The sequence below is a fragment of the Carya illinoinensis genome, chromosome 1, assembly GCF_018687715.1.
Source record: "Carya illinoinensis cultivar Pawnee chromosome 1, C.illinoinensisPawnee_v1, whole genome shotgun sequence".
Classification (NCBI taxonomy): Eukaryota; Viridiplantae; Streptophyta; class Magnoliopsida; order Fagales; family Juglandaceae; genus Carya; species Carya illinoinensis.
The window spans coordinates 42,989,715-43,012,029 of record NC_056752.1 but is presented as its reverse complement, the minus strand read 5'-3'; the positions used below and the strand labels follow the sequence as shown (position 1 = coordinate 43,012,029).

Here is a 22,315-nt window from a genome sequence, read left to right as displayed (position 1 = left end):
GGTATGGAACACAAAAGTTCTAAGCTCCTCTAGTGTCCACTCCTTGTCTTCGAATGTTCGCTCATTACGCTCTCGCCAAATGCACCACATAATGCATATAGGGACCATCCTCCCCACGGCTTTGATTTGTGGGACACTACCCGGACTTGTCCAGCTTGCCAATAACTCAATCACTGTAGCCGACATTACCCAACTTAATTCCAAACGATTGGACACTTCGCTCCACACGGCACTAGCTATCTCACAATGAAGCAAAAGATGGTCTACTATCTCGCCGGTTTTCTAGCACATACAACACCAGTCTGAAATAATTACCCAGTGCTTTCATAGCTTATCAATTGTCAAGATCGTATCCAGGGCCACTGTCCAAGTGAAGAAAAGTACTTTGGGGGGCGCCTTACTCCCCCACAAACTTCTCCATGGGAAGTATGAATTAGGTAGAAGAGTAAGGACCTTGTAAAAGGAGCAAACCAAGAAAGTACCTTTACCCACAAGGGTCCACCACAGCTTGTTAGCTCGCAGTCCATTCAATCTCACGGAATACACAAGGCTAAAAAAAGTCTCAAAGCTGTCTAATTCCCAATCTTGGACTGCTCTACTAAAAATGAAATTCCATTGGATTTGGTCCCCTGAGCGAACCATAAGATCTGCCACTGACGATTCTTGATTGCTACCACACGGAAAACGGACGGAAATGAGTCCTTTAGAGGCTCCTCCCCACACCAGATGTGCCTCCAAAATTTTATACGGGTACCCTTCCCCACCACAAGTCTACTTGCTTTGGGAATAGCAAAACTTACTGTAGCATTCCATAAAACACTAGCCATCTCAATCCACAATACTACAATGGATTTGAGTATATCATGATATTATTGTTTCCACAAACCAGAACACATCGTGTAGGTGAAAAGAAAAAACTCCACAGGGAGGACCAATTGTAGAGGTAGTTTGTCTTTTCAATAACCTAAAGCTATATTTAATGATTTAAATTATGTAAATTTCATATATTTTTGTTGTCTATATTTATGATATGAAGTTTCAACAACAAAACATAGAAGCCAAAGTCATTGCAAGTACAGCAGAAGAAAATTGTTTCCACAAACCTAATATAAATATTACTTACGAGAGATAGAGCTGAAAATATAGTTAAAACCCAATCTCCATTTCCATCAGCATGTGATAGATGGCCATGGTGCAATTTTGCTACTCTCAATCAAAAGATAACAAAATAATGATTAGTAGAAACATATTATTGGTCAACAAATGAAAAAATAAAAATAAAAATGTGTCTAATGAAAATATGATACATTAGGTTGCACCCTGAAGCTAAAGGCCGTTGAAATCATAAAAGGAGCCGATAAACAGTGAAAAGGGATATCCCAATATTTCAGAAAAAAAATAACGCCAGTGGAGGAGTTTCTCCCTTAAATGCAGTGCCAGTATTAGAAATCCAAATATTGGGTAACTGGTGAGAAACATTTGCCTCTAAATTTCCAATCGAAGACTGTCTGAGGCATGGCTAACAAGGAAAGCCAGGAAACAGGTTATAGAGAACCTTTCAAAAAACTCTGGCACCTACTGTCTTAATTGAATGGACTTAGGCCTTAGCATGCAATTCATTAACAGCGTGTAGGAAAAACCATAACATACCTAGAAGTTTGTAGTAAGCTCTATAGATGATTGATGTGCCATCAATGAGCATTACTCTACCATCAGAAGGATTAGTATTCAGTGCTGTTTCTTCACACTTAGCTGGACTAGGAACTGCATCTTGATGCTGTGTTTGTTCACTTTCAGAAGGAATTACAACATTACTCGGAGATGTTTCATAAATAGCACCAGGTAAAGACGACTTCACGTTATTGGATAAATTACAATTGCCCTGAGAAAAAAGAGTCAGATAGAATACAATGAATGGATTACATAGTATTAACCTAAGTTACTCTGCATTGTATTCTGGAAGCACAAAATTTGCCCAAAAACCAATCAAGAGCTTTAAAGAAAACATGACTGTTGGAATTTCTTAAAAGCAAGATCTTCACGTGTTATGCAATGTTTTCTATTTTCACATTACATTTTCTATTTTTGCTGTGCATGCCTATCACCATTGTTTACTCCTTGTTTTATTTGACGGTCTTGCACATAACCCAACCTATAGTTGAAGGAGGATTTATGCACATAAACATCTTGAAGTCACCAATATATAACTTAATGTTAATACTTATCAAAAAAATGTTGATAAATTCTATAGGGAATGTTATAAAAAGCTTTTGAATCTTCTTGAGGGAGCCAGGAGGGTTTCCGCGATCATTTTTCAGTCAGATTATTCTCACTCCCAAAGAAAGTCAATTTTTGTTTTTATAAGTAAGATAAATGAGCAAAAAGTGATACCCAAGTACATAGGGAGGATTCTTTAGAACACCTAAGTAGAAGAGTAACAAGGTCAAAAAAATCTTTGCTTATATTACTCTTGAGTTTATTGAAGTGAGGTATCAAAGGGAGTAATAAGGTCAAAAAACTAAAGTTGAGAAAACTTGAGTTTGCTACCATCCAATGATAAAGAGATATAAAGAACAAATCCTTTAGCTCCTTCATATTCTTCTAACATAGCTCGAAACTTTGATCCTTCCTCTCCCTCCCAACACACCACATTAGGCAAATAGGGGTCATTTTCCACAGTTTTTTTATTATCGGTAAACAAATTTTTATTGATCAAACGAGTAGGCATTAGCCCAAGTATACGAGACATATACAAGAGCAACGCCTAGGCGTGCTAGTTTAGTGATATAAGGAAATCATGGAAGGTCATGCCATGAAAATCAACTATAATCGACCAATGGAGTAAAGTATTGGAAAAAAAAAGTTCTAAGCTCTTCCATTGACTGCTCTTGGTATTTCCACAAAGTTTCACAGCGTACCTGCCAAAAAAAAAAACCTTTAAAACAAAGAAAAGATCCACCATCCTTCAAGGCATGGTCTAACACAACTTGAAATGCGTAAAAATAATTTGCAAAATAGCACCAGGCACAACACTCTGTAGTAACAAGTGAACCCAGATCCCACCTCCTATTTGATAAGTCTAGAAAAATATATTTACTTTCAGAAGCATCCAAGGATAATTGCAAACCAACATACAAGCAAAGTGAGGTATACTAAATTAGTCCATATGTGTTTTATTCTATGTTTATGGTAGGGCACTAAAAATGGAAGTTAACGGACCAGGCTCTTAGTGGTAATAACGTTATGATTTTAGACACCCAAAGAATTGTCAGGTACAGGTAATATACCTTTCTGGATACTTTGGAGGAAGGAAGAATCAGATATGGTTTTTTTAGATTGGACAGATAATTTCCAATGCTTGAAGTCCTTGATGAGTTTCTCCCTAAGCACACAAACCTCCTCCAAAAGGAATAAGTGTGGACAAGCGAAGACTGATAGCCCGCCATGAATTCATAGCAGTAAAGTAAATCCCAATATCACACGTACAGCACTGGTAAGTTATGCAATAACCTGAAATTCCGATAATGTCACCCATATCAGAATGAAACGCAGATGAAAACTATCTGTTTTCAATTAAGAGAATCATGAATACATCCAAAGGATCAATTTATCTTTTTAAAATTTAATGATGTATACTCTTGAAGCCCGCATCTGGAACATAGAGCAGACTTAAAAAAAAAAATGGAAAAGGCAGGCAATCTTCTTCTACCATCAAAATATGAGCTTAACTCAGTTAACTGAAGTACCATCCCTCATCCAGAACCAAAACAAGAAAAATGAGGTCTCAACGTACAGTTTCTTTTAACTTGCCCCTGGATTTTATAGGCAAAAAACACAGCATATAGAATAAAAGTAGAGCTGACAAACTCCTCTCCAACCATATCAGCTAGCAATTTGTACCATATATACCGAAAATTCTTGAAATCCACTGGCAAAACTATACATCACAATGTTCGGTTGTTGAAAAATTTTCCTAAATTTTTGTGCAATTATTTTTCTATTCAAATTAGAATCTTATTTTCATGAAAATACACAACGAAATATTCAGTTTTCTCGGCAACAAAACATAATGGCATAATTAAGCCCGAACCTCACATGCCGAGAATTCGAACAGTATATTCAGAACCAAGCAATCCTCTTCCAAAAATTTTCACCATTCATTCAACTACCGGACACATGAAACCCTGGTTAGTTTATAAGACAACCCTCTTTCACGGAAGGCGCTGTTTGGTAGCCGGATAACGGAAAGACAATAATCCTTTTTGTGTTCCACGCCGACCAAAATTCAAACTAGCGCCAGGGCTAAAAGGGGAGAGCAAGCCCAATGGTTGAACCCCACTCCACTTGAGCGAAACTAGCGCCACGAGAAGGTTCTTGCTTCGTGCTCTCCCCTTTTAGCCCAACTTAGAATTGATCTGTGAACTGGACTTTGTTGGGCTTAAGCTCAAATCCAGTAGAGTAATTACCAAATAACGGGCCAGTCACTGGTCTAAATTCTAATAGATCAACATCACATGTCGTTAATCGTTTTGTTTTTTCTTTTCGGGAAAAAAATTAGGGATTTTAAAAATGTATTCTATTTTTTAAAACACATCATTAAAATTTATTTTTTTATTTTATATATCAACTTTTACAATATACTATACATCAACTTATCTATTTATTCTTTACCTATTAATAAAAATGAATTGTGTCACAATATATATGTAGCACGAAAGTGCTATGGACCATGGTACTTCACTAGTCATTCCAATGGGTAGGTTTTTCTATTTACACACTACCAGCGGAAAACAGTTTAACCACAATATCCAAGCCGAGATAATAACCCATATGTGCACAGAAGAGATAGGTTTTAAGTATGGAAAAATATAGTTGCAAGTATAATTATGCATTAATCTGTGCATTAATGTGATGTGATTGGTCAAAAAGTAAATTTTATTGAAAACAGTGTTAATTTAAATTTTAAATAGGAATGAATCAATATTGATATATAAATAAGTATGCGACTGTATTTATATATAGCAAAACTCTATAAGTATAATAATACCCACTAATGGACAAAATAAGCATAATCCCAAGGAAACAAAATGAACTTTCATCCTAACGGCAAATATTTATTCATACCAGCCTCTCCAATAAAATTATTTACTATTAGTATTATTTCAACAAACCTTATGGGGCATTGTCCTCTTAAAAATTTACACGCATTCGGTGGGATTCGATCCTTGATAATAGGTAGAAGCTTGAAATTGTCTTAACCAAATCATTTTTCTATTTTTTAAAAAAATTAAGACTTTATTAGAAAAATTGTGGACAACTTATCATAAGACCTTGTTTTCCTCCATATTTAATTATTTTTTTAACTACTTAGCTGTCAACCTTTTTTTAAGTGTATATGTACCGGTGGTGAGATATTCAGTTTTAATATTTCCTATTATATGAGTTTCTAAGGAAGAACTTGCATAGAAGATATGATTAAAATATGTATAATAATAGAGGAAAGCCTCTCTACAATAGAGCCTATCTATTTCATGTGTGAAATGATTTATGAGTTTCTATTTAGTAACTTCATTCTCAAAACTCAGTTAATGAAATAGCGTAATAGACAAAGATGAAGATGAAAGGTCACACAGGCCTTCTACATCAATTTCACTGACTCAAGTATGATAGACGTTGGTCATTTAAAAATGTCATTGTGTTCAATATTTCCATTTACGATATTTCCATTTAGTTAATGTATTTTTATTTGTATATTATAAAGGTATAATGGTCCAAGAAATTCGCATTACCTGCCATTTATGATGCATCTAAATGCATATCCAAATCCATATACATAAACATGGGGTAGACAAGTAGATTCCTTATAAGCTTTTTTTACTAGATTTTAGACATGCATTTGAGCAATTCTAATGCTGTGCCTAATTACAGCCTCCATCAATATCACATTTTGTACCGCTCTACCGGCCTCCGTCGAGTACTGCAGAGGAGTTAAGACAAGTTCAACATATGATCTAGGTAGATTCTTTTCTAACTTTTTATATTTTTTTTCTTACATACGTTTGAGTCGTTCTAACACCATGCTTAATTACAACCTTCATCAATGTCACATTCTGGACTAATGATGCTCTACCCTCCGTCTAGTAATGTGGCGGAGTCAGGACGAGTTCAACATACGATTTTCTGCAAAACCACAAATTTAGTTTGATAGTTTACAATATTCTTCCAATAAAGAAAAAGAATGACATGAAACCAAAAAGAAAAAAAATTAATGAATAAAATGGAAGTAATTATATATTATATATGCAAGGATATTTCGATTTGGCTTTTGAGAAACACATGATATGTTGATATGATGAGATCCGTTAAAAAATGTTATTCATTCCTTCGCCAAAAGTACTTACTAATTAGGGTTGATCAATAAGATTAGGGTCCCATTAAAAATAAATAAATAAATTATTGCATTTAACCCACAATAAGATTTCTGAAGATCGATGTACGATCCAAGAGTAATTAAGCCTTTAAATACTGCATGTTAATTAATTTCCACTTTGTCATGATGTTGGTCGTGGTACTGATCATGTGTATATTTTGAAAGAGCAGCAAACAAGTCATGGATATTGTCAAAGAGAAATAATATTTGCAGTCTTAGAATGTGCAAATGTCATGCAATTCTTTTGAAAAAGAGTATGGTCTACTATTAAAAAATTAAATTTTTTCATGTGGATCTCTTATTTACTTATATTTTTCAAAGCAATTGTGTGATACTTGCATATTCTATGACTGCAAATATCATTTCTCTCATTATCAAATCAGTAGTGGTGTACATGATTTTATGGTTATTGTGCATATATATAATGGAATGCGTAATGTTGCAAGAACCTTAACCGACCCCAAATTTGTTGTGCCCCCCCAAAAAAGGGAGAAAGTAAAGCCTAACACATGCAATTGATAAAAAGAGTTTGAATTTGAAAATATTTAACATCATTGATTGTTAAAAATATAATACAAATAATTAAATCTATCTTTTTCCAGCAGCTTAAACTTTTTGAGACTAGCTGTAGTGATTTCACATAATACTAAAATAAAGTTCCTAAATTTAAACTCTGACTCTATACTCTATCATGTAGATTTAATTAACAGGGCCTCTTCTAAGCAGTCATGCCATTCTCCCTCACTAAACGGTAGCAAATAATAGAATGACACATCAGCCATCCACATCTAAAACAAATGAACCGCATCACACACGATTGCAAAATTAAATACCAATAGAGTCGAAACCAATCCATTTTCCTCCCGTGCAAACTCAAATACTAGCGCCGCACAGCCCTCCCTTGCACTCCAGACCGGCAATTCTATTCCGGAAAAATTGCAGCCCCGCACAGCCATCTATTCCGGTGTAAAGTCGAAACCCCTTTGCACTCCAAACCAACGATTCGATTCTGGCAAAACTGTAGCCTCGCATAGTCTTCTATTCCGGTGTAAAGTCAAAACTCCCTTGCACTCCAGACTGACGAAACTGCCCCGCACAGCCTTCTATTCCGTCGTAGACCTCCAGCCCGCCCAAACTTCAGCACTGTCGCACCCTTCACAACCCCGCACATGGTAAGTTTGCAAAACAACAGCTATTAAGATTTGGGTTTTCAGAGTGATATTTTTGAATGGTTGTAGTGAGAATGATTAATTAAGTAGAGGTAAAAATGAAATTAATTTTGAGATTTGGTTTTCAAATAGATATTTTTGAACTGAATGCTTCTTGTAGTGAAAATGAATAATTAATTTCACACTAACACTCTCTTGCATCGTAGTAGTGAGAATGAATAATTAATTTCACGCTTTCAAATTAATTTTTCTTTTAATTTCACGTTAAATAGCCAATTAATATATTAAGAGAAGGATTTATAATTTTCTAAAGATTATGATGATCATTCGAATGTTTAAGTTGATAAAATCTAATTCAATTTATTAAAATTGTTGTTTATATTTTAAGTATTTCATCATATGGATACCTAAAAAACTAGAGAATCTTTCAACGATTAAGTAGAGGATCTTTCGGCCATTAAGTAGAAGTTGATATAATGTTGAAGAAGGCAGAAATTTATTTCAAAGATTTGTACTGTTTTAATCTTGTTTTTACCTACAAGATAAGAAATAAATAAAAATTATTTTGTTCCGACATTAAATCCTAGGATTGATTTTTCTTTGTTTTATGTTGTAATGAAGGATATTCTGTCGAGTTCGAATAGTGATGAAGTTGAGGTAATGATGAGTAGAAATTGCCCTGATATTGAAGATGATACTATTGAGACTGATTCTAGAGTACAACAAGATGATATGAATTTGGAAGATTGTGTGAATGTGGAAGATGGAGTGGATGTGGGAGATGGAATTAATAATATTTTCAGTTCAAGTAGTGGTGTTTTTGAGCCATTTGTTGGGAAGGAGTTTGATGAGGTAGAAGACACCCAAGCATTTTACAAGGCGTATGCAAGACGAACGGGTTTTGCAATGAGAACCAACCATACTCGATTATCAAAAGAGGACAGAAAACTAATTCTAGTAGAGTATGTTTGCTCAAGTGAAGGATTTCAGCGTGAAAGTCAGAAACAAATTGAACGAAAAATTCTTGAACCTGCTGAAACAAAAATTGAGTGTAAAGCAACGATGTGTATAAAAAAGGATTGTGAAAAGTGGACAGTATGCAAGTTCGTCCGTGAACACAACCATGAACTACTTACACTGAGAAGCACGAGTTTGCTTCGTGGACATAGAGGCGTAACACATGTCCAAAAAAAACTCATTCTCACTTTAAATGAATCTGGTGTACCGACAAGGAAGTTAATGTCAGTGTTGAGCAAAGAATCAGGTGGTGATTTTAACATTGGATGTATTGGTAAGGACGTCGAGAATTACTTGGAAAATAAAAGAAGGAAATTATTTGAAGAGGGAGATGCACAAAGGTTGTATGCCTACTTTCTTAATAGGTAGCGTAAAAAACATGAGTTTGTGTATTCCATGCAAGTTGATGAGAATGGATGGATGGGAAATTGCTTTTGGGCAGATGCAAGATCAAGGGTTGTGTATCAATATTTTGGGGATGTTGTCATCTTTGATACGACATATTTGACAAATATTTATAAGATGTCGTTTGTCCCATTTTCAAGAGTTAATCATCATCACCAAACGATCATGTTCGGTTGTGCATTGTTAGTTAATGAAACAGCTGAATCATATATTTGGCTACTGAGAACATGGCAAGAGGCAATGCTTGGACATGCCCCTTCAACCATAATTACTGATGATGACAAGGCGATGGCGAAGGCCATTGGTGTGGTACTCCTAATACAACTCATAGGTTGTACCTATGGCATATTTTACAAAAATTTTCAGAACATTTGGCACATGTGTATAACAAGTTTTCAGACTTTTAAAAAGAGTTCCGTCATTGTATCCATGAAACAATAACGACTAATGAGTTTGAGCAAGAATGGAGCTCAGTACTAACGAAGTATAGTCTACTAGATAATGATTGGCTGCAAAATCTTTACAACCGACGGGATAAGTGGGTTCCAGCTTACTTACGAACCACGTTTTGTGCCAGTATGTCAACAACTCAAAAGAGCGAAAGCATGAATAAATTTTTTAAAAATTATGTTCGTTCAAGCACGATGGTGAGTGATTTTGTGCATCAATACGAGAAAGTCTTAGATGCACGTTATTTCAAGGAGAAAGAGAAGGATGTGCAAACAAAATCGACACGGGCTGTTATGAAAACTTTATGGAAAATTGAAGCAGATGCAGCCTCAGTCTATACAAGGAAGTCTTTCATGATCTTCCAGGATGAGCTCTTCAATAGCCAATGGTACATTCCAACCAAAGTTGGAAAAGAGGACGAGAGAAGGATATATGGAGTCACACTGAATGGCAAAGAGCAACCTATTTATCATGTGACCTTGGAGAGTGGAGATGCGAAGGCAATATGTACATGTCATATGTTTGAGTTTGTGGGGATTCTTTGTAGGCATATCCTATGTGTCTTTAAGAAGAAATCGAAATTAAATATGTTGCCACATCATTATATTCTAGAGAGATGGACCATTAATGCTAAGAGTCGGGCCATTCTTGACATACCAAATTCCGATGGCTATGTAATGACACACGATGATCCAATGATAAGTAAAAGCAAGTTGAGGATGCAATTTTATGATATTGCCGAACTTGGCTCACAATCACCACAGAAATACAACCACCTCTCTCTTGCCTTAGACAAGGTCCACAAGGAGTTGCTCTTTATGGAAGATATTGAGGGAAAAAAAATATAGAAGGTGGAAATATGTCACAAAATGATTCGCAAGTGTTGAAATCCCAAGTTGTATCAAATTTTTCTCAAATTTTACAAGATCCTCCAAAGGTGCCAACAAAGGGCCAACCAAAAGCATTGAGAGCAAAAAATCCGAAAGAGACTCAAACCACGAAAAAAAGGCGTTGTAGCATTTGTAAGACTGAGAATCATTCTAAGAACAACTGTCCTTCAGTAAGGTTGGTTTAAAGTTTGGAAATTTGTGTTGGAAATTTTTTGTGTTTTAATATGTACATGTATAATTTTTTATGGTTTATTATCTTTTATGTAGGGATCTTGAAAATACAGGTGGGAACATATCTCAAAACTTGGATTCGTCGGGTCAAACATGAGGTTGGTGTTTTAAATGATATGGGGATCGAATGTGATGGTGTTGTTTTTTAAATTATTCTTATTGGATGTAATTGTTTTGTTTTGTATTTTATTTTTTTTTATGTTACAGTTAATAAGAATGAAGAATTCTATTGGTTGCCTTAGAGATGAAGTTGGAGGATTGCAATGATGGCTCAATTCCGTAGGGTCAATGGAGATGTTCATTTTGGAAATGTGTTGTAATGGAATAGATTGTGGAAATGTTATGTATTTATTGGATATTCAGATTTTAGCAAGTTAGTGTAATGTTGATGATTTAATAGAAATGCTTTTGAAAATGTTGATGATGTGCATTTTCAGATTTTGGATAGTTAATGTAATGTTGATGATGTACTAGTTTAGATTGTGGAAATGTTATGTATTTATTGGATATTCAGATTTTAGCAAGTTAGTATAATGTTGATGATGTGCATTTTCAGATTTTAGCAAGTTAGTGTAATGTTGATGTTGTGCATTTTCAGATTTTAGCAAGTTAATGTAATGTTCAATTTATTAAAATTTTCGTCACTGTTTTCTACCAACGGATTTTGGAATAGATTCTCATAATTACTTTTTACCAACAGATTCTGGAATACAGGTAATTCACAAAAAGCATGTATTTTAACAAAGTCAGAAATTACAACATAAGTATCATTACATTTCCAACATAAGTATCATTACATCCCAAAAGTACTAGTTTCAACAACATTACAAAGGTAATTCACAAACAGTCTAATACTCATAGATTGTAACTATTGGCCTACATACATAATTGTTGCTACGATACAAAATTATTACAGCCCAAATCAGTACAAAACAAGACCATGAAAACTAGGGGTGGGCAGCGGGGGCCCCGCCCCGCCTCCGCATGGGTAATGTGAGACTTACTGTTAAGTCCCACATTGCTCAAGTAAGACTCTTGTATGGCCTTAGAGTTCTATATAAATGAGGCCTAGGGTACCCGCGGCATATGCAAGCTTGTGATGAACAAGTCTCACTCTCTTGTGATTCTTGTGAACAAGTTTAACAAATTTAAAAATTAGTAACATAATTTTTATGTTATTAGTTTTTAAATTATTATTATATATATAAATTTTAATTTAAGATTTAATTATATAATAATTTGGGTCTAAAAATAATATTTTTAGACACAAAAATTTTTTTTAAACCCATTGAAATATGGGATTTTTGAAGTGGGCGGGGGCCGGGGCGGATGGGGTGTTCGCCCCGCCCCCCCGGCACCGGAGCGGGGGGCCCCGCCCCCCCGGCACCGGAGCGGGGGGCCCCGCCCCCGCCTCACGAGGGCGAGGTGCGGGATGAAATTTCATCCCCTGCATCATGCGGGGGCGGGGTGTGGGGAAGGGGTGCACCCGCCCCGCATGATGCGGGTAGCACCTCTAATGACAACAATAAAGCTTTAGTGTTCCCTTATACTTCTTCTCCGTAGCAATAAATTTGGCTTGTTCAGTGATTACACGTTCTTGGCTTAATATGTTGTTCCTTCTTTGAGCTAGCTCTTGCAACATGTATTTAGTTCCATTTCAAGATCTACCCATTGAAAGAATCCGCATTGCTTCTTGATTTTATAATTTGGACAGTTGTAAAAGCGCCTGCCAAAACTAGTAGCCTTGCCCGAAATACTTAGCCTAGATGGAATCCCACAGTAGCAGAATGGCCTCTCGAAATTGTCACTGTTGTCTTCGTATTTCATAATGCTTAATTCTGAAAAATCTATACTGACAAAAGAAAATTGTTAGTTTATCCTTTTAGCTAAACCAGATCATGGCATAGTACTTGATAAAAAGTACAATAACCTCAATCTAAAGATCTGAAAAATAGTAGAAGAAAAGAGACTCAAACAAGTTTATGTTAAGAGAAAATTAAACCTTATTTGTCAAATTTTTTTATACAAGGTGCTGGATGAAAAGAGACTCAAATATTATTTCCAAATTATCTATCAAATTAAACTAAATGTATCTATTGAAACCAGGGTTGCACCTTGACATGTCAAGTCATATTTAAAATGAACAAGCCTTTTTGTCACAAAGGATTATGCTAATACCCTAGCCATGAGCGAAAAATAAAAATCACCAATGAATTCTTTCCACTAGTTTTTATACTATACAAGTTCAACTTCACCAACCATAGTCATTATCATAAGATTCATATCAAGCCATTCAGCCGGTCCAACAGAATTCCAAGCCTAACTACACCAAAAGTGACAACAGGAGTGCAAGTGCTGGGGAATCCATTTCTAGAGTAAAATCAAGATCATCACCAAGCACCTCATGTGGGGAATGATACTCAATTATATTTATATTATAGGTAAACAGCAGCCAACACAAATAGACTATTTCTGAGATTCCACAATCCAATGGCATCAAACCAATCAAACGCATGCTGAAATTAAAAATCCAATTTCAGATCAAGTCCAATTGCAGCAAACCACAATCCAATGGCATCAAACCACAATCAAACCCAGAGAATAAGTTTCGAAGGGCATACCAGAGTCTCTATCATCGTCGTCGGTGGCACTATAACTTAAAAAAAAAAAAACAAGACATGTTCAATTAAAATCCCACGTATAATCTTCGCACAAAATTATATAGCAGTACTCTGGTATATGATAACCTAAAAACAAAGCACCATATATCATAACGCAAATTAAAGAAATACCCACAGCGAAAATAGGTGACGTCACCGAAATAGCAAAATAGAGGAGATTGCACGGGCACAACAGACAGAGGAAAGGAGTGGTGCCGGTGGGAACGTTTTCCCCAAATAGATTGCACGAGCACCGCAGACGGAGGGAAGGAGGCGTGCCGGTGGGAAGGTTTTATAAAAATATGAGAGAGACCAAATAATCAGGTTCAGTGGCACCGTTAGGGCACACAATTTTCTCCTGAGAGAAAGCAAATGGGCGAGAGAGAATATGAAAGGGGGAGGGAGGAAGTCCAACAATCAGGTTCGGCGGCAGGGCTAGGGCACATAATCTCTCTTCTGAGAGAGCAAATGGGCGAGAGAGAAAATGACAGAGGGAGGGGGGAAGTCCAACAATCGGGTTCCTTTATAACGCAGATACATGATTGTGAAATAGAATACCTACGTGGCAAAATTTTATTGGATGCCGTTTTTATTAGAAGATAGGGTGTGCCTGCGGGAAGGTTTTCTCTTTAATTAAATGTTCCGTGTGTTGGACTCATTACTCATTGAGATGGAATCTAACCCACCGAGAGGGGGAGTGTTACGAATATAATACAAATAATTAAATCTACATTTTTTCATTAGATTAAGCTTTTGAAACAAGTAATGATTAATTATAACGTGGAAATGTTGACAAAGCAGCAGCCTACAGCTAAAAGGAAGTTTTTATAAGGTAGAGATTTCTCTCGTGTTTATTTTTTAATTTCTTCATACACGATGTTATATATTAAAACAACATGTTCCTTGTGCTATTTTCTGAAAATTAATAGTTTTCAAGTGGAGGGGATTTTTTAATTAAATCCCAATCCCTCTAACATTATATATGATTCCTAGTTAGATTCTTATATTTAATTTGATGATATCATTGAAAATCCAAGTCTTCTTTTATTTTATTTTTGGGAGACCTTTATGTATGCAGGGTTACAAATGACTGACCCATGTGAACATAGTTTAATGCATTTGTATTCTAGTCGAAATGAGATTTAAAGCTTCAGAAAAAAGATCAGATATTTGAAAATCTGCCTGGACGTGCGACTTTATATATACATAATGAATTCGTTTTTCATTTAACTTTTTCATGAGGAGTACGTCGATAGTATCCACCTTAATTAGTTACCTATAATTATTTTTCTTCTTAGTATTTATAATTATTATTTTTATGATCGATGATGTGTGGCGCTGCAAGACGTTATTGCAAAGTAATTCTTTTAACTCTCGCTTCTTCACAACAATGGAAAGAAACCTTAATTCAGATCATTAGTTTATGAGTTTAGGCGAAAAACAGCATGCCTGCACCGACATGCATGCATCACGTTACGAGGAAGGTTCTATTAATGATCACATCGAGAAAGTCTTGGTCTTTATTTTTTCTTTTTGAGCTTTGGTCCTCTTTAATTCTTTACCGAGTGTTAATTAATTTTAAATGGCACTCGCGGCTTTAGAGTTTTATTTTTTTATTTTTTAAAAAGACCCAGCTTAGAGTCTTAATTTTTTTTGTGTGCGCATTTTTATATTGATTAATGGTATATAACTTTATTATTGGCATATTATATACGCTATATAGATTTTTTTAAAAGTTCCAATTTGCGTACAGGTTTTTGATAAAAAGTTTCTTAAATAAGTGTATCCATTTCGGATAATTCAAATAAAAATTATCTTAATTCGATAACTAATCTAATCTTTATAAGTTTTAAAAAAGCACGATATTGGATTTATAGTACAAAGAGACCGTTTGGATTGAGATTCGAGAGCACTTTCAATCTATTTCATCACATCTTATTATTATAATAATTTTTTAAATTTTAACGCAAAATAAAATAAATAATTTAATTTTTTCAAATTTTAATTCAACTTTTTTAAATTTTAAAATAATAATAATATTAAAAATTAATATTTTAATAATATTTTATTTAATTTTTAAATTTTATATAAAATCATTTCATCTTATTACCTAAACATTCCTTGATAAAAGGCTTATGATTACTGCAGAGTCATGATTTTCAATATATATATGCTAGGTACGTTACTTGTGGAGTCATCGATCATATTATGTAGCACATCTAATGACATCATCATCGATGACGTTGGAGTACTTAATTTCTTGGTCTTAATTAATTATCCATTTGTGTCTGTTTGTTCTTTTCGATCTCGATCGACCATTCTTTATTTAAAAAAAAAAAGTACTATATATATATTGATACTAGCTAAAACGGTACTACCTGAAGGCCGGCCAGTGGATCTGGAACGGATTAATTAAGGACACTAGCTCAGAGTCAAGTTTTCATGCACGTGGTTTAATCTGCAATGGCTCGCAGCTAAGCTAGTATTTCCCACCATCACACGGTTTTCATTAATGTCTAAGGTATTTAATTAATCGACCGGGAATCTTATAGGTCAACGTGATCGTGATCATGATCATGATCATGTGCGTTGTCCAGAGCTTATACCAATAATATATATATCGTAGCACATGCATATGTGTCCTAATTATGAATATGCAGTACATGAGAAACAAAAAAAAAATATTTTGAAGGGACAGTCATGAGTAGTCTTAGGAAATGAAAAATTAATTAATTCTATAATATTGGCCTTAACAGGAATATACGCTGGCTACTTTTCACGTCATGCATGCAGAACCCTAGCTAGCTAGCTAATGCGGTCCTGATAGCTATAAATAACCCCGACGTACTCGAGCCAGCTCCACCACTCATCACTTTTAATTACTTCCCCCCTTCTCCAACCTCTCGCGCTTATATTGTAATACCTCGATCGATACTATGGCCGCGGCCGGCAACGTCCAGAACCTGTCAAACATGTCCCACGACCATATCCTGAGTCTAATTAAACCTACCCATGATCATCATGGTGAGGAAAAGCCTGATTATGTCGACCCTCTTTTGGGTGTCGTCGGAAACATTCTTAAGCGTACCAGCCATGTTATTGATAATCTTGTGAGGGTATGTATATGTTTCCCCCATGTATCATTTTTCCTTTATAAAGATTTTACACTAAAGTACTTTAGATGGTCGATGTAACTATGAAGTTTGATTTTACACTAAATATTTAATAAATCTCCTCAGTGCATGCTATATATTATGTCCTCAAAACGGCAGAGAGCTAATAATTATTAACCTTTTAACATCTTTCAGATATTATACACACACACACAGAGATTGATATGAAATTAGTTTTTATATTAATGTTACGTATGTACATTAATGATAATCCTTTTTTGTCTTTTTTTTTTTTAGTTTTTAATTTATCAGTACATTTTCTCATTGACCTATAATTACTTATGACTCCTACTAAAGGGTACCAAACCACAAGAAGAACGCCTGGAGGAAAAGGTGCCCAAATATGCCAGCTTCCCTTCACCGACGTGCATGCTCAAAACTCTTTCCAGCGAGGTAAATATATATAATAATATCGGACTTTTCTTTTTTCGTGTAAGTTTGCACCAAGTTTTATTATTTAAGATAAATGTGATGAATTTACCATGTTATTGCATTATCAATTTTCATAGTTAAAAAAAAAAAAATGTGTCATGTACATCAGATGGCGTGCAAGGCCCCCGCTGATGCGCATACGCACGCTACAACCATGTCAATACTGGGGAAACTCTCAAAGTATTCATGGGATACCAAGGCAGTGCTGACAATTGCGGCCTTTGCTATGGAGTATGGGGATTTCTTGCTGCTTGTTAGTCTTAACTCATCACATGATCAACTCGCTGAATCGGTGGGGATCCTGAAACGGGCACCTGCTATGTTAAATCACTTGGGCAGTAAGAAATTCAAGGATGCGATAGTTGAGCTTGACGGTCTGATCAAGAACACATTGAAAGTCATCGAGTCCATCTTTGCGTTTGAGAAGTTATATTTTAAATACTGTAGCTATGATACAGAGGATGTAACTGAACTGTCAACTGCCATGAAACGTATCCCCGTGGATGTCTATTGGGCTATCATAACAATTGCAGCTTGCACCACTCAGATGCGTTATTGCATTAGTGGCGATGAGTACGTTATATATATACCTTGACATGACGTGTGCAATATATATATACAGCTGTTTCTTTATTCTCTAATGCAAACAAAGCCGTGGTTTCAGGGTAAACAAACAGCAACTATCGCGCTTTCATGAGAAAATCACCACCACCCTCCAGTTCCTGAAGACCCAGGAAGAACTCTGCCAAATTGAAATAGGTTAGCCCCTGGGCCGCTTTCAATACTATAATTAATGAAGCATGCTGTGCCTTTGAACACGTACGTATACGTACGTACTTAGCATGACATGCTAATTAATTTACTGTTTAAAATGGGCGACTATGTTCATGAGTACTAAAAGTTATTGTTCATTCATGCAGACTCACTGGAAGCTAGAAAAGAACTCAGAAAACTCTCACAAGCGCCCAGCGGGATCGTGAAGCTTCTCAAGGCGTTGATCTTCCGCAAGCATGCTGTGCATGAGCCGCTAATAATTGAAGGTTGTTCCAAAGTTGAGGTAAGTTAATAATTTCTCTTCATTTTTCTTTTTCTTTTTCATTTTTTAACTGATCTTCGCCTTAAATTTGGGTCCTTTATTAATGTAATGTATTTCTAGCTAGGCAGTTTACAAAATGCATGGTGTATATTGCGATGAAGACCGCAATATATTCTTTACGATATGTGAAAACGAATGATATAGAAATGAAATGCGGGGCACAGTTTTTTAATTCAAAGCGCCGCCCTTAAATTAACGAAGAGTCTAATTCCGAGCCCAAATCTTAACTTGGTGAACTTAATTGTGATGCAGATCAAAAGAGTTGACATTAACGACCTGGAAAACAAGAATGTTTTGCTGTTCATTTCAGGCCTGGACATTTCCATTGACGACATCTCGATTTTGAACCCAATTTATGATGAAATAGTGAAGAAAGATGAGTATAAAATACTGTGGATCCCAATTGTGGACAGATGGACCGTTGACCTAAAGAACAAATTTGAAAAGCTGAGGCTTATGATGAAGTGGTACACAGTGAAATACTTTTCACCCATAGTAGGCATAAAGTTCATTTCGAAGGATTGGAAATATCAGAAGAGGTCGATGCAGGTCCTGCAGATAAACTCACAAGGGAGTGTGGAATACCTCAACTTAGTCCACAGGATTCAGCTTTGGGGAGGGAAGGCCTTCCCTTTTAACAAGCCAATTTCGATAGACAATTGGATGGGAGACTTAATCGTTGGCATCAACCGGCCAGATCAATCACCGCTTGTGATAAAGTTGTTTTCTGATCAATTATCCAAATAACTTTAAGAAGAAAACTTCAAATATATATATATATATATATATGACGACAGTATTCATGCATGCACTCACTCTAATTTAAACAAAACCAAAAACTCAAATTAATATATTAGAGTACTTGACATATATCTATCTGGTTCAATGTCAATCAGATCGACGAGAACAAGTACTTTTTCTTGTATGGAGGCAAGTGCAAGGAGTGGGTCCAAAGATTCAATAAGAAAGCAATCGACATGGCTAAAGATCCGATCATCAGGAATATTTCGAAGATTCCCATATTAGAGTCGTTTTGTGTGGGAAAGGACAGCGGTTGGGAGGACGACCACCGCATCCTAGGGCGTTTCTGGAACAAAGTCGAAAGCCTTTTCTTGATCATTAATACTACTGGAAATTTGAAGACCGTACGGAATCACGCTGTGACGTCGAATGAAATTCGGAAGTTGTTTTCCTACAAAAATGAAAAAGGATGGGCTGTGCTTTGCAAAGGGTCTAGCGTGGTTCTGGCTGGTCATTGGGAAATCATTGATAGGGTCGTGGATGACTTTAACAAATGGAAAGTGTATGTGCGTGATCGTGGCTTGGAACATACCATCACACAGCACCATGTCAATATTAAAAAGGAAGTTCCACAGCCCTGCTGTCGCGTTGACATTTCCATGGGTGCTGGACATGCCTTCCCTGATGATTTAACTTGCCCTTACTGTAACCACTCCATGGAGACCTATAAGAGCTTCATGTGCTGCCACACTGTCGATGCCGATGCCATGAACGGAGGCTCTAGATGATCATCATCATTACCGATTAATATTCTGCCAAATAACACGTGCCTCGGCCTCCCATAGTGATCTATCTTTGTCACCGGCCGGCCGCCAGTACTCTTGTGTAATAAAGGGCATCTAGATTGCGTCGGTAATCTGATGCCAAAGTGTTTGTGTGTTAATGCTTTTATGTTCATGGAGGGCGTCTTTGTTATGATTATGGATGCATGGCATTCCCTTTTTTTTTTTGTTTTGCTCTAGCTTTCCATATCGCTTTGTATTGATCTGTTTGTGTTCTTTCATCAAAAAATGAGGAAAAATAAAACTGTCTTAACCTATCTCATTTCATATATACGTGAGGTTGCTACTTGTACTAAATTTAGAGTACTCCGTTTGATTTTACATACGATCTCAATCAATTTCATTTCATCTCAACATCTAAATAACGTTTAAATATAAATACTTTTTAATTTCAAACTTTCATTAACTTTTTCATCTAATAATTACTTAATTATTACAACTCTTCAAAACTTCTAAACAAAACATAAAAAATAATTCAAAATTTTCAAATCCTAAAATAAAAATAATATTAAAAAATATATTATAATAATATTCTAACTTTATAATATTTTTATTTAATTTTTCCCTCTTATTTTCTTATTATTTACAAATTAACTCAAACAATATTCTAACAATATTCTAATTTTATAAAATAACTTAACTGATCAAATCATTTCAATACTATTATTTATAAATTATCTCACTCTTATTTACAAACTTTTTATTATTTATAAATTATCTCAATCTTATTTATAAATTTTTCATTTCCCCTCGTTTTGTTTACGTTACTAGACGAGAACTTAGTACCCTTAGTCGGAGTAATTGGAAACTCTGTTGAGAAAGAAAGTATTATATATTTTTTTTATAAAACATATAACAAAGAGGGCCAAATCATGGCCCAATTTATTGAGCCGGACTTCAGTTGTTTGGGCCTGAGGTCGCAGTGGGCCCTACCGCCTTATTCAATCACCAAATTAACTTGGTCCTGTTAAACCCTGATTAGTAAAAATCACTCGGGGTTTTGGGCCGGAACGTTTTCTGATAACAGTAATAATAAGATCCAAGAGGATTGACAATAGCTTAACTAAATATCAATGTAAATCTAAGCTTTAATTAAATGTGAGAAAAAGCCTCCACGAGTCTATATCAGACAAGCTAATAGTCCAAAACTCAACACTTGAATTACAATACTAAATTTTGGGTGCTTTTCAAATTTGGAGAGTAATTGTCCACATGCCAAAATATTATTTTATAAATTTTCACACTGTACTGGTTTTTGATTAATTGCTTCCGTTCATTACATTTTATCATTTGTCCAATATATCTATTTTATGCATCCACCTGACATGATCATGTTATCATTAGTTTATGTTATTAGTTAATTTCATGAAATGGATTTTTTAAACAATAATAAAAGTACTACAAATTATTAATTAATATTTTTTATAAGTATAATAAATATTTTATTTAATTATTAATTACTATATGAAGTGTATTTGTAAAATATATAAAAAAAATATTTATCAAATATTATTAAAATATATAATATTATATTATTATTTTACTTTTAAGATGGCTAATCTAATATGGACTCATCTAACTAAAAGTTGATGTTATGGCCAAAATGTGAGATTCTAGCTAAATTTTGGACTTGGCAATGCTAATGCTCTAACTCTCAATCGCTGAGAACAACACCCAAGAGCTTTAAATTATGAAGAGTGCTCTAGTCGATTATATAAAAGCAATTTTATAAATTAAGTTGATTTTGTGCGTAATTTGTTATGAGAAATTGACACATTCGATTTTAAAACTACTTATTCTAAAGTAATTCTGACATAATATCATATGAAATTATGTCAGTTTGTGAGTTTATTATTGTAAAATTATTTCGTATCTGTAGCACTTCTCTTAAGATATATGCAAACGAAAGTAAAGAGAAATACTTTAACTATAAATAGATCACACGTATATAAGTAATCTCTCAAATTAACGTGGCTTGATGTGATTAGTCAAATTATAAAATTATTTTTATTGTAAAATAAATTTAATAAATCATATAAAATTATATCAGTTTAAGAGATCATTACTTTTGAATAATTCCCGAGAGTAAAACTCATATGTAAATTAAATGCGTGGCACAGTAGTTGTTTAGGCTCTTGAAATGAAAAGTACTGTTTAAATAGGTAAACATCAACGACGTGATAAAAAAAAAAAAAAAGATTGTTTTGCTATTCATTTCGGGTCTGGTCATTTCCATTGACGAGATCTCGATTTTGAAACCAATTTATGAAGAAATAAAGGGGGAGGACTAGTATAAAATTCTGTGGATCCCAATCATGGATAGGTGGATAGATGATCTACACAGAAAATTTGAAAAGCTGAGGCTTGAGATGAAGTGATACATAGTGAAGTACTTTTCACCAATAGTAGGCATCAAGTTCATTTCGAAGGATTGGAATTTTTAGAATATGCGCCCTATGGTGGTGGCCGGTATTGAACTCACAAGGGAAAGTGGAATACCCCAATGCACTCCACATGATTCGGGTCTGGGGAGAGAAGGCCTTCCCTTTCACTAACGAGGCTGAAAAGGTTTTAACAAGTAGACACAATTGGATGAGTTAATCAATGGCATCAACCCAACATCACCGTTCGTGGTAAATTAGTTGTTTTCTTAGTCCAAATAACATTTAAGCAAACTTCACATTCAATATGCATGCATCTCCAAATTCATGATATATAAAAAATTAGCCTTAAATAGAGTTGACTTGATGTTAATATCTTCATTAATCAGATCAAAGAG

The 22,315-nt window shown here is 35.0% G+C and overlaps 3 protein-coding genes across 7 annotated transcripts in view; 2 read left to right on the top strand and 1 right to left on the bottom strand.

Moving 5' to 3' along the window:
* The window catches only part of LOC122275885 (DNA polymerase I), a 30,326-nt gene extending 26,043 nt beyond the window's left edge, over positions 1–4,283 (bottom strand). For 3 of the 5 annotated variants that reach the window (XR_006228715.1, XM_043085197.1, XM_043085218.1), the window contains exons 1-4: positions 4,091–4,282; positions 3,288–3,510; positions 1,651–1,882; positions 1,124–1,203 (exon numbers count right to left, since the gene is read on the bottom strand). Coding sequence is in view for 4 of the 5 variants with exons in the window: in XM_043085197.1 (XP_042941131.1) it covers positions 1,124–1,203; positions 1,651–1,882; positions 3,288–3,446 (471 nt within the window). In the remaining variant the exon portion in view is untranslated. Of the gene's footprint in view, positions 1–1,123; positions 1,204–1,650; positions 1,883–3,287; positions 3,511–4,090 lie in introns of all 5 variants that reach the window. The other 2 variants (XM_043085210.1, XM_043085224.1) reach the window with 2 other exon arrangements.
* A 5,382-nt stretch (positions 4,284–9,665) lies between these two features.
* LOC122300140 (protein FAR1-RELATED SEQUENCE 5-like) lies at positions 9,666–10,319 on the top strand. The gene has a single exon (XM_043110589.1). The coding sequence runs from the start codon at positions 9,666–9,668 to the stop codon at positions 10,317–10,319; it is 654 nt and encodes a 217-aa protein (XP_042966523.1).
* Positions 10,320–16,130: 5,811 nt separating this feature from the next.
* On the top strand, positions 16,131–19,806 carry LOC122302968 (protein SIEVE ELEMENT OCCLUSION B-like). The gene is made up of 7 exons (XM_043114464.1): positions 16,131–16,368; positions 16,723–16,818; positions 16,967–17,430; positions 17,522–17,616; positions 17,778–17,914; positions 18,206–18,667; positions 18,850–19,806. The coding sequence occupies exons 1-7, from the start codon at positions 16,189–16,191 to the stop codon at positions 19,480–19,482; spliced, it is 2,067 nt and encodes a 688-aa protein (XP_042970398.1). The 5' UTR covers positions 16,131–16,188; the 3' UTR covers positions 19,483–19,806.
* Positions 19,807–22,315: the final 2,509 nt, after the last annotated feature.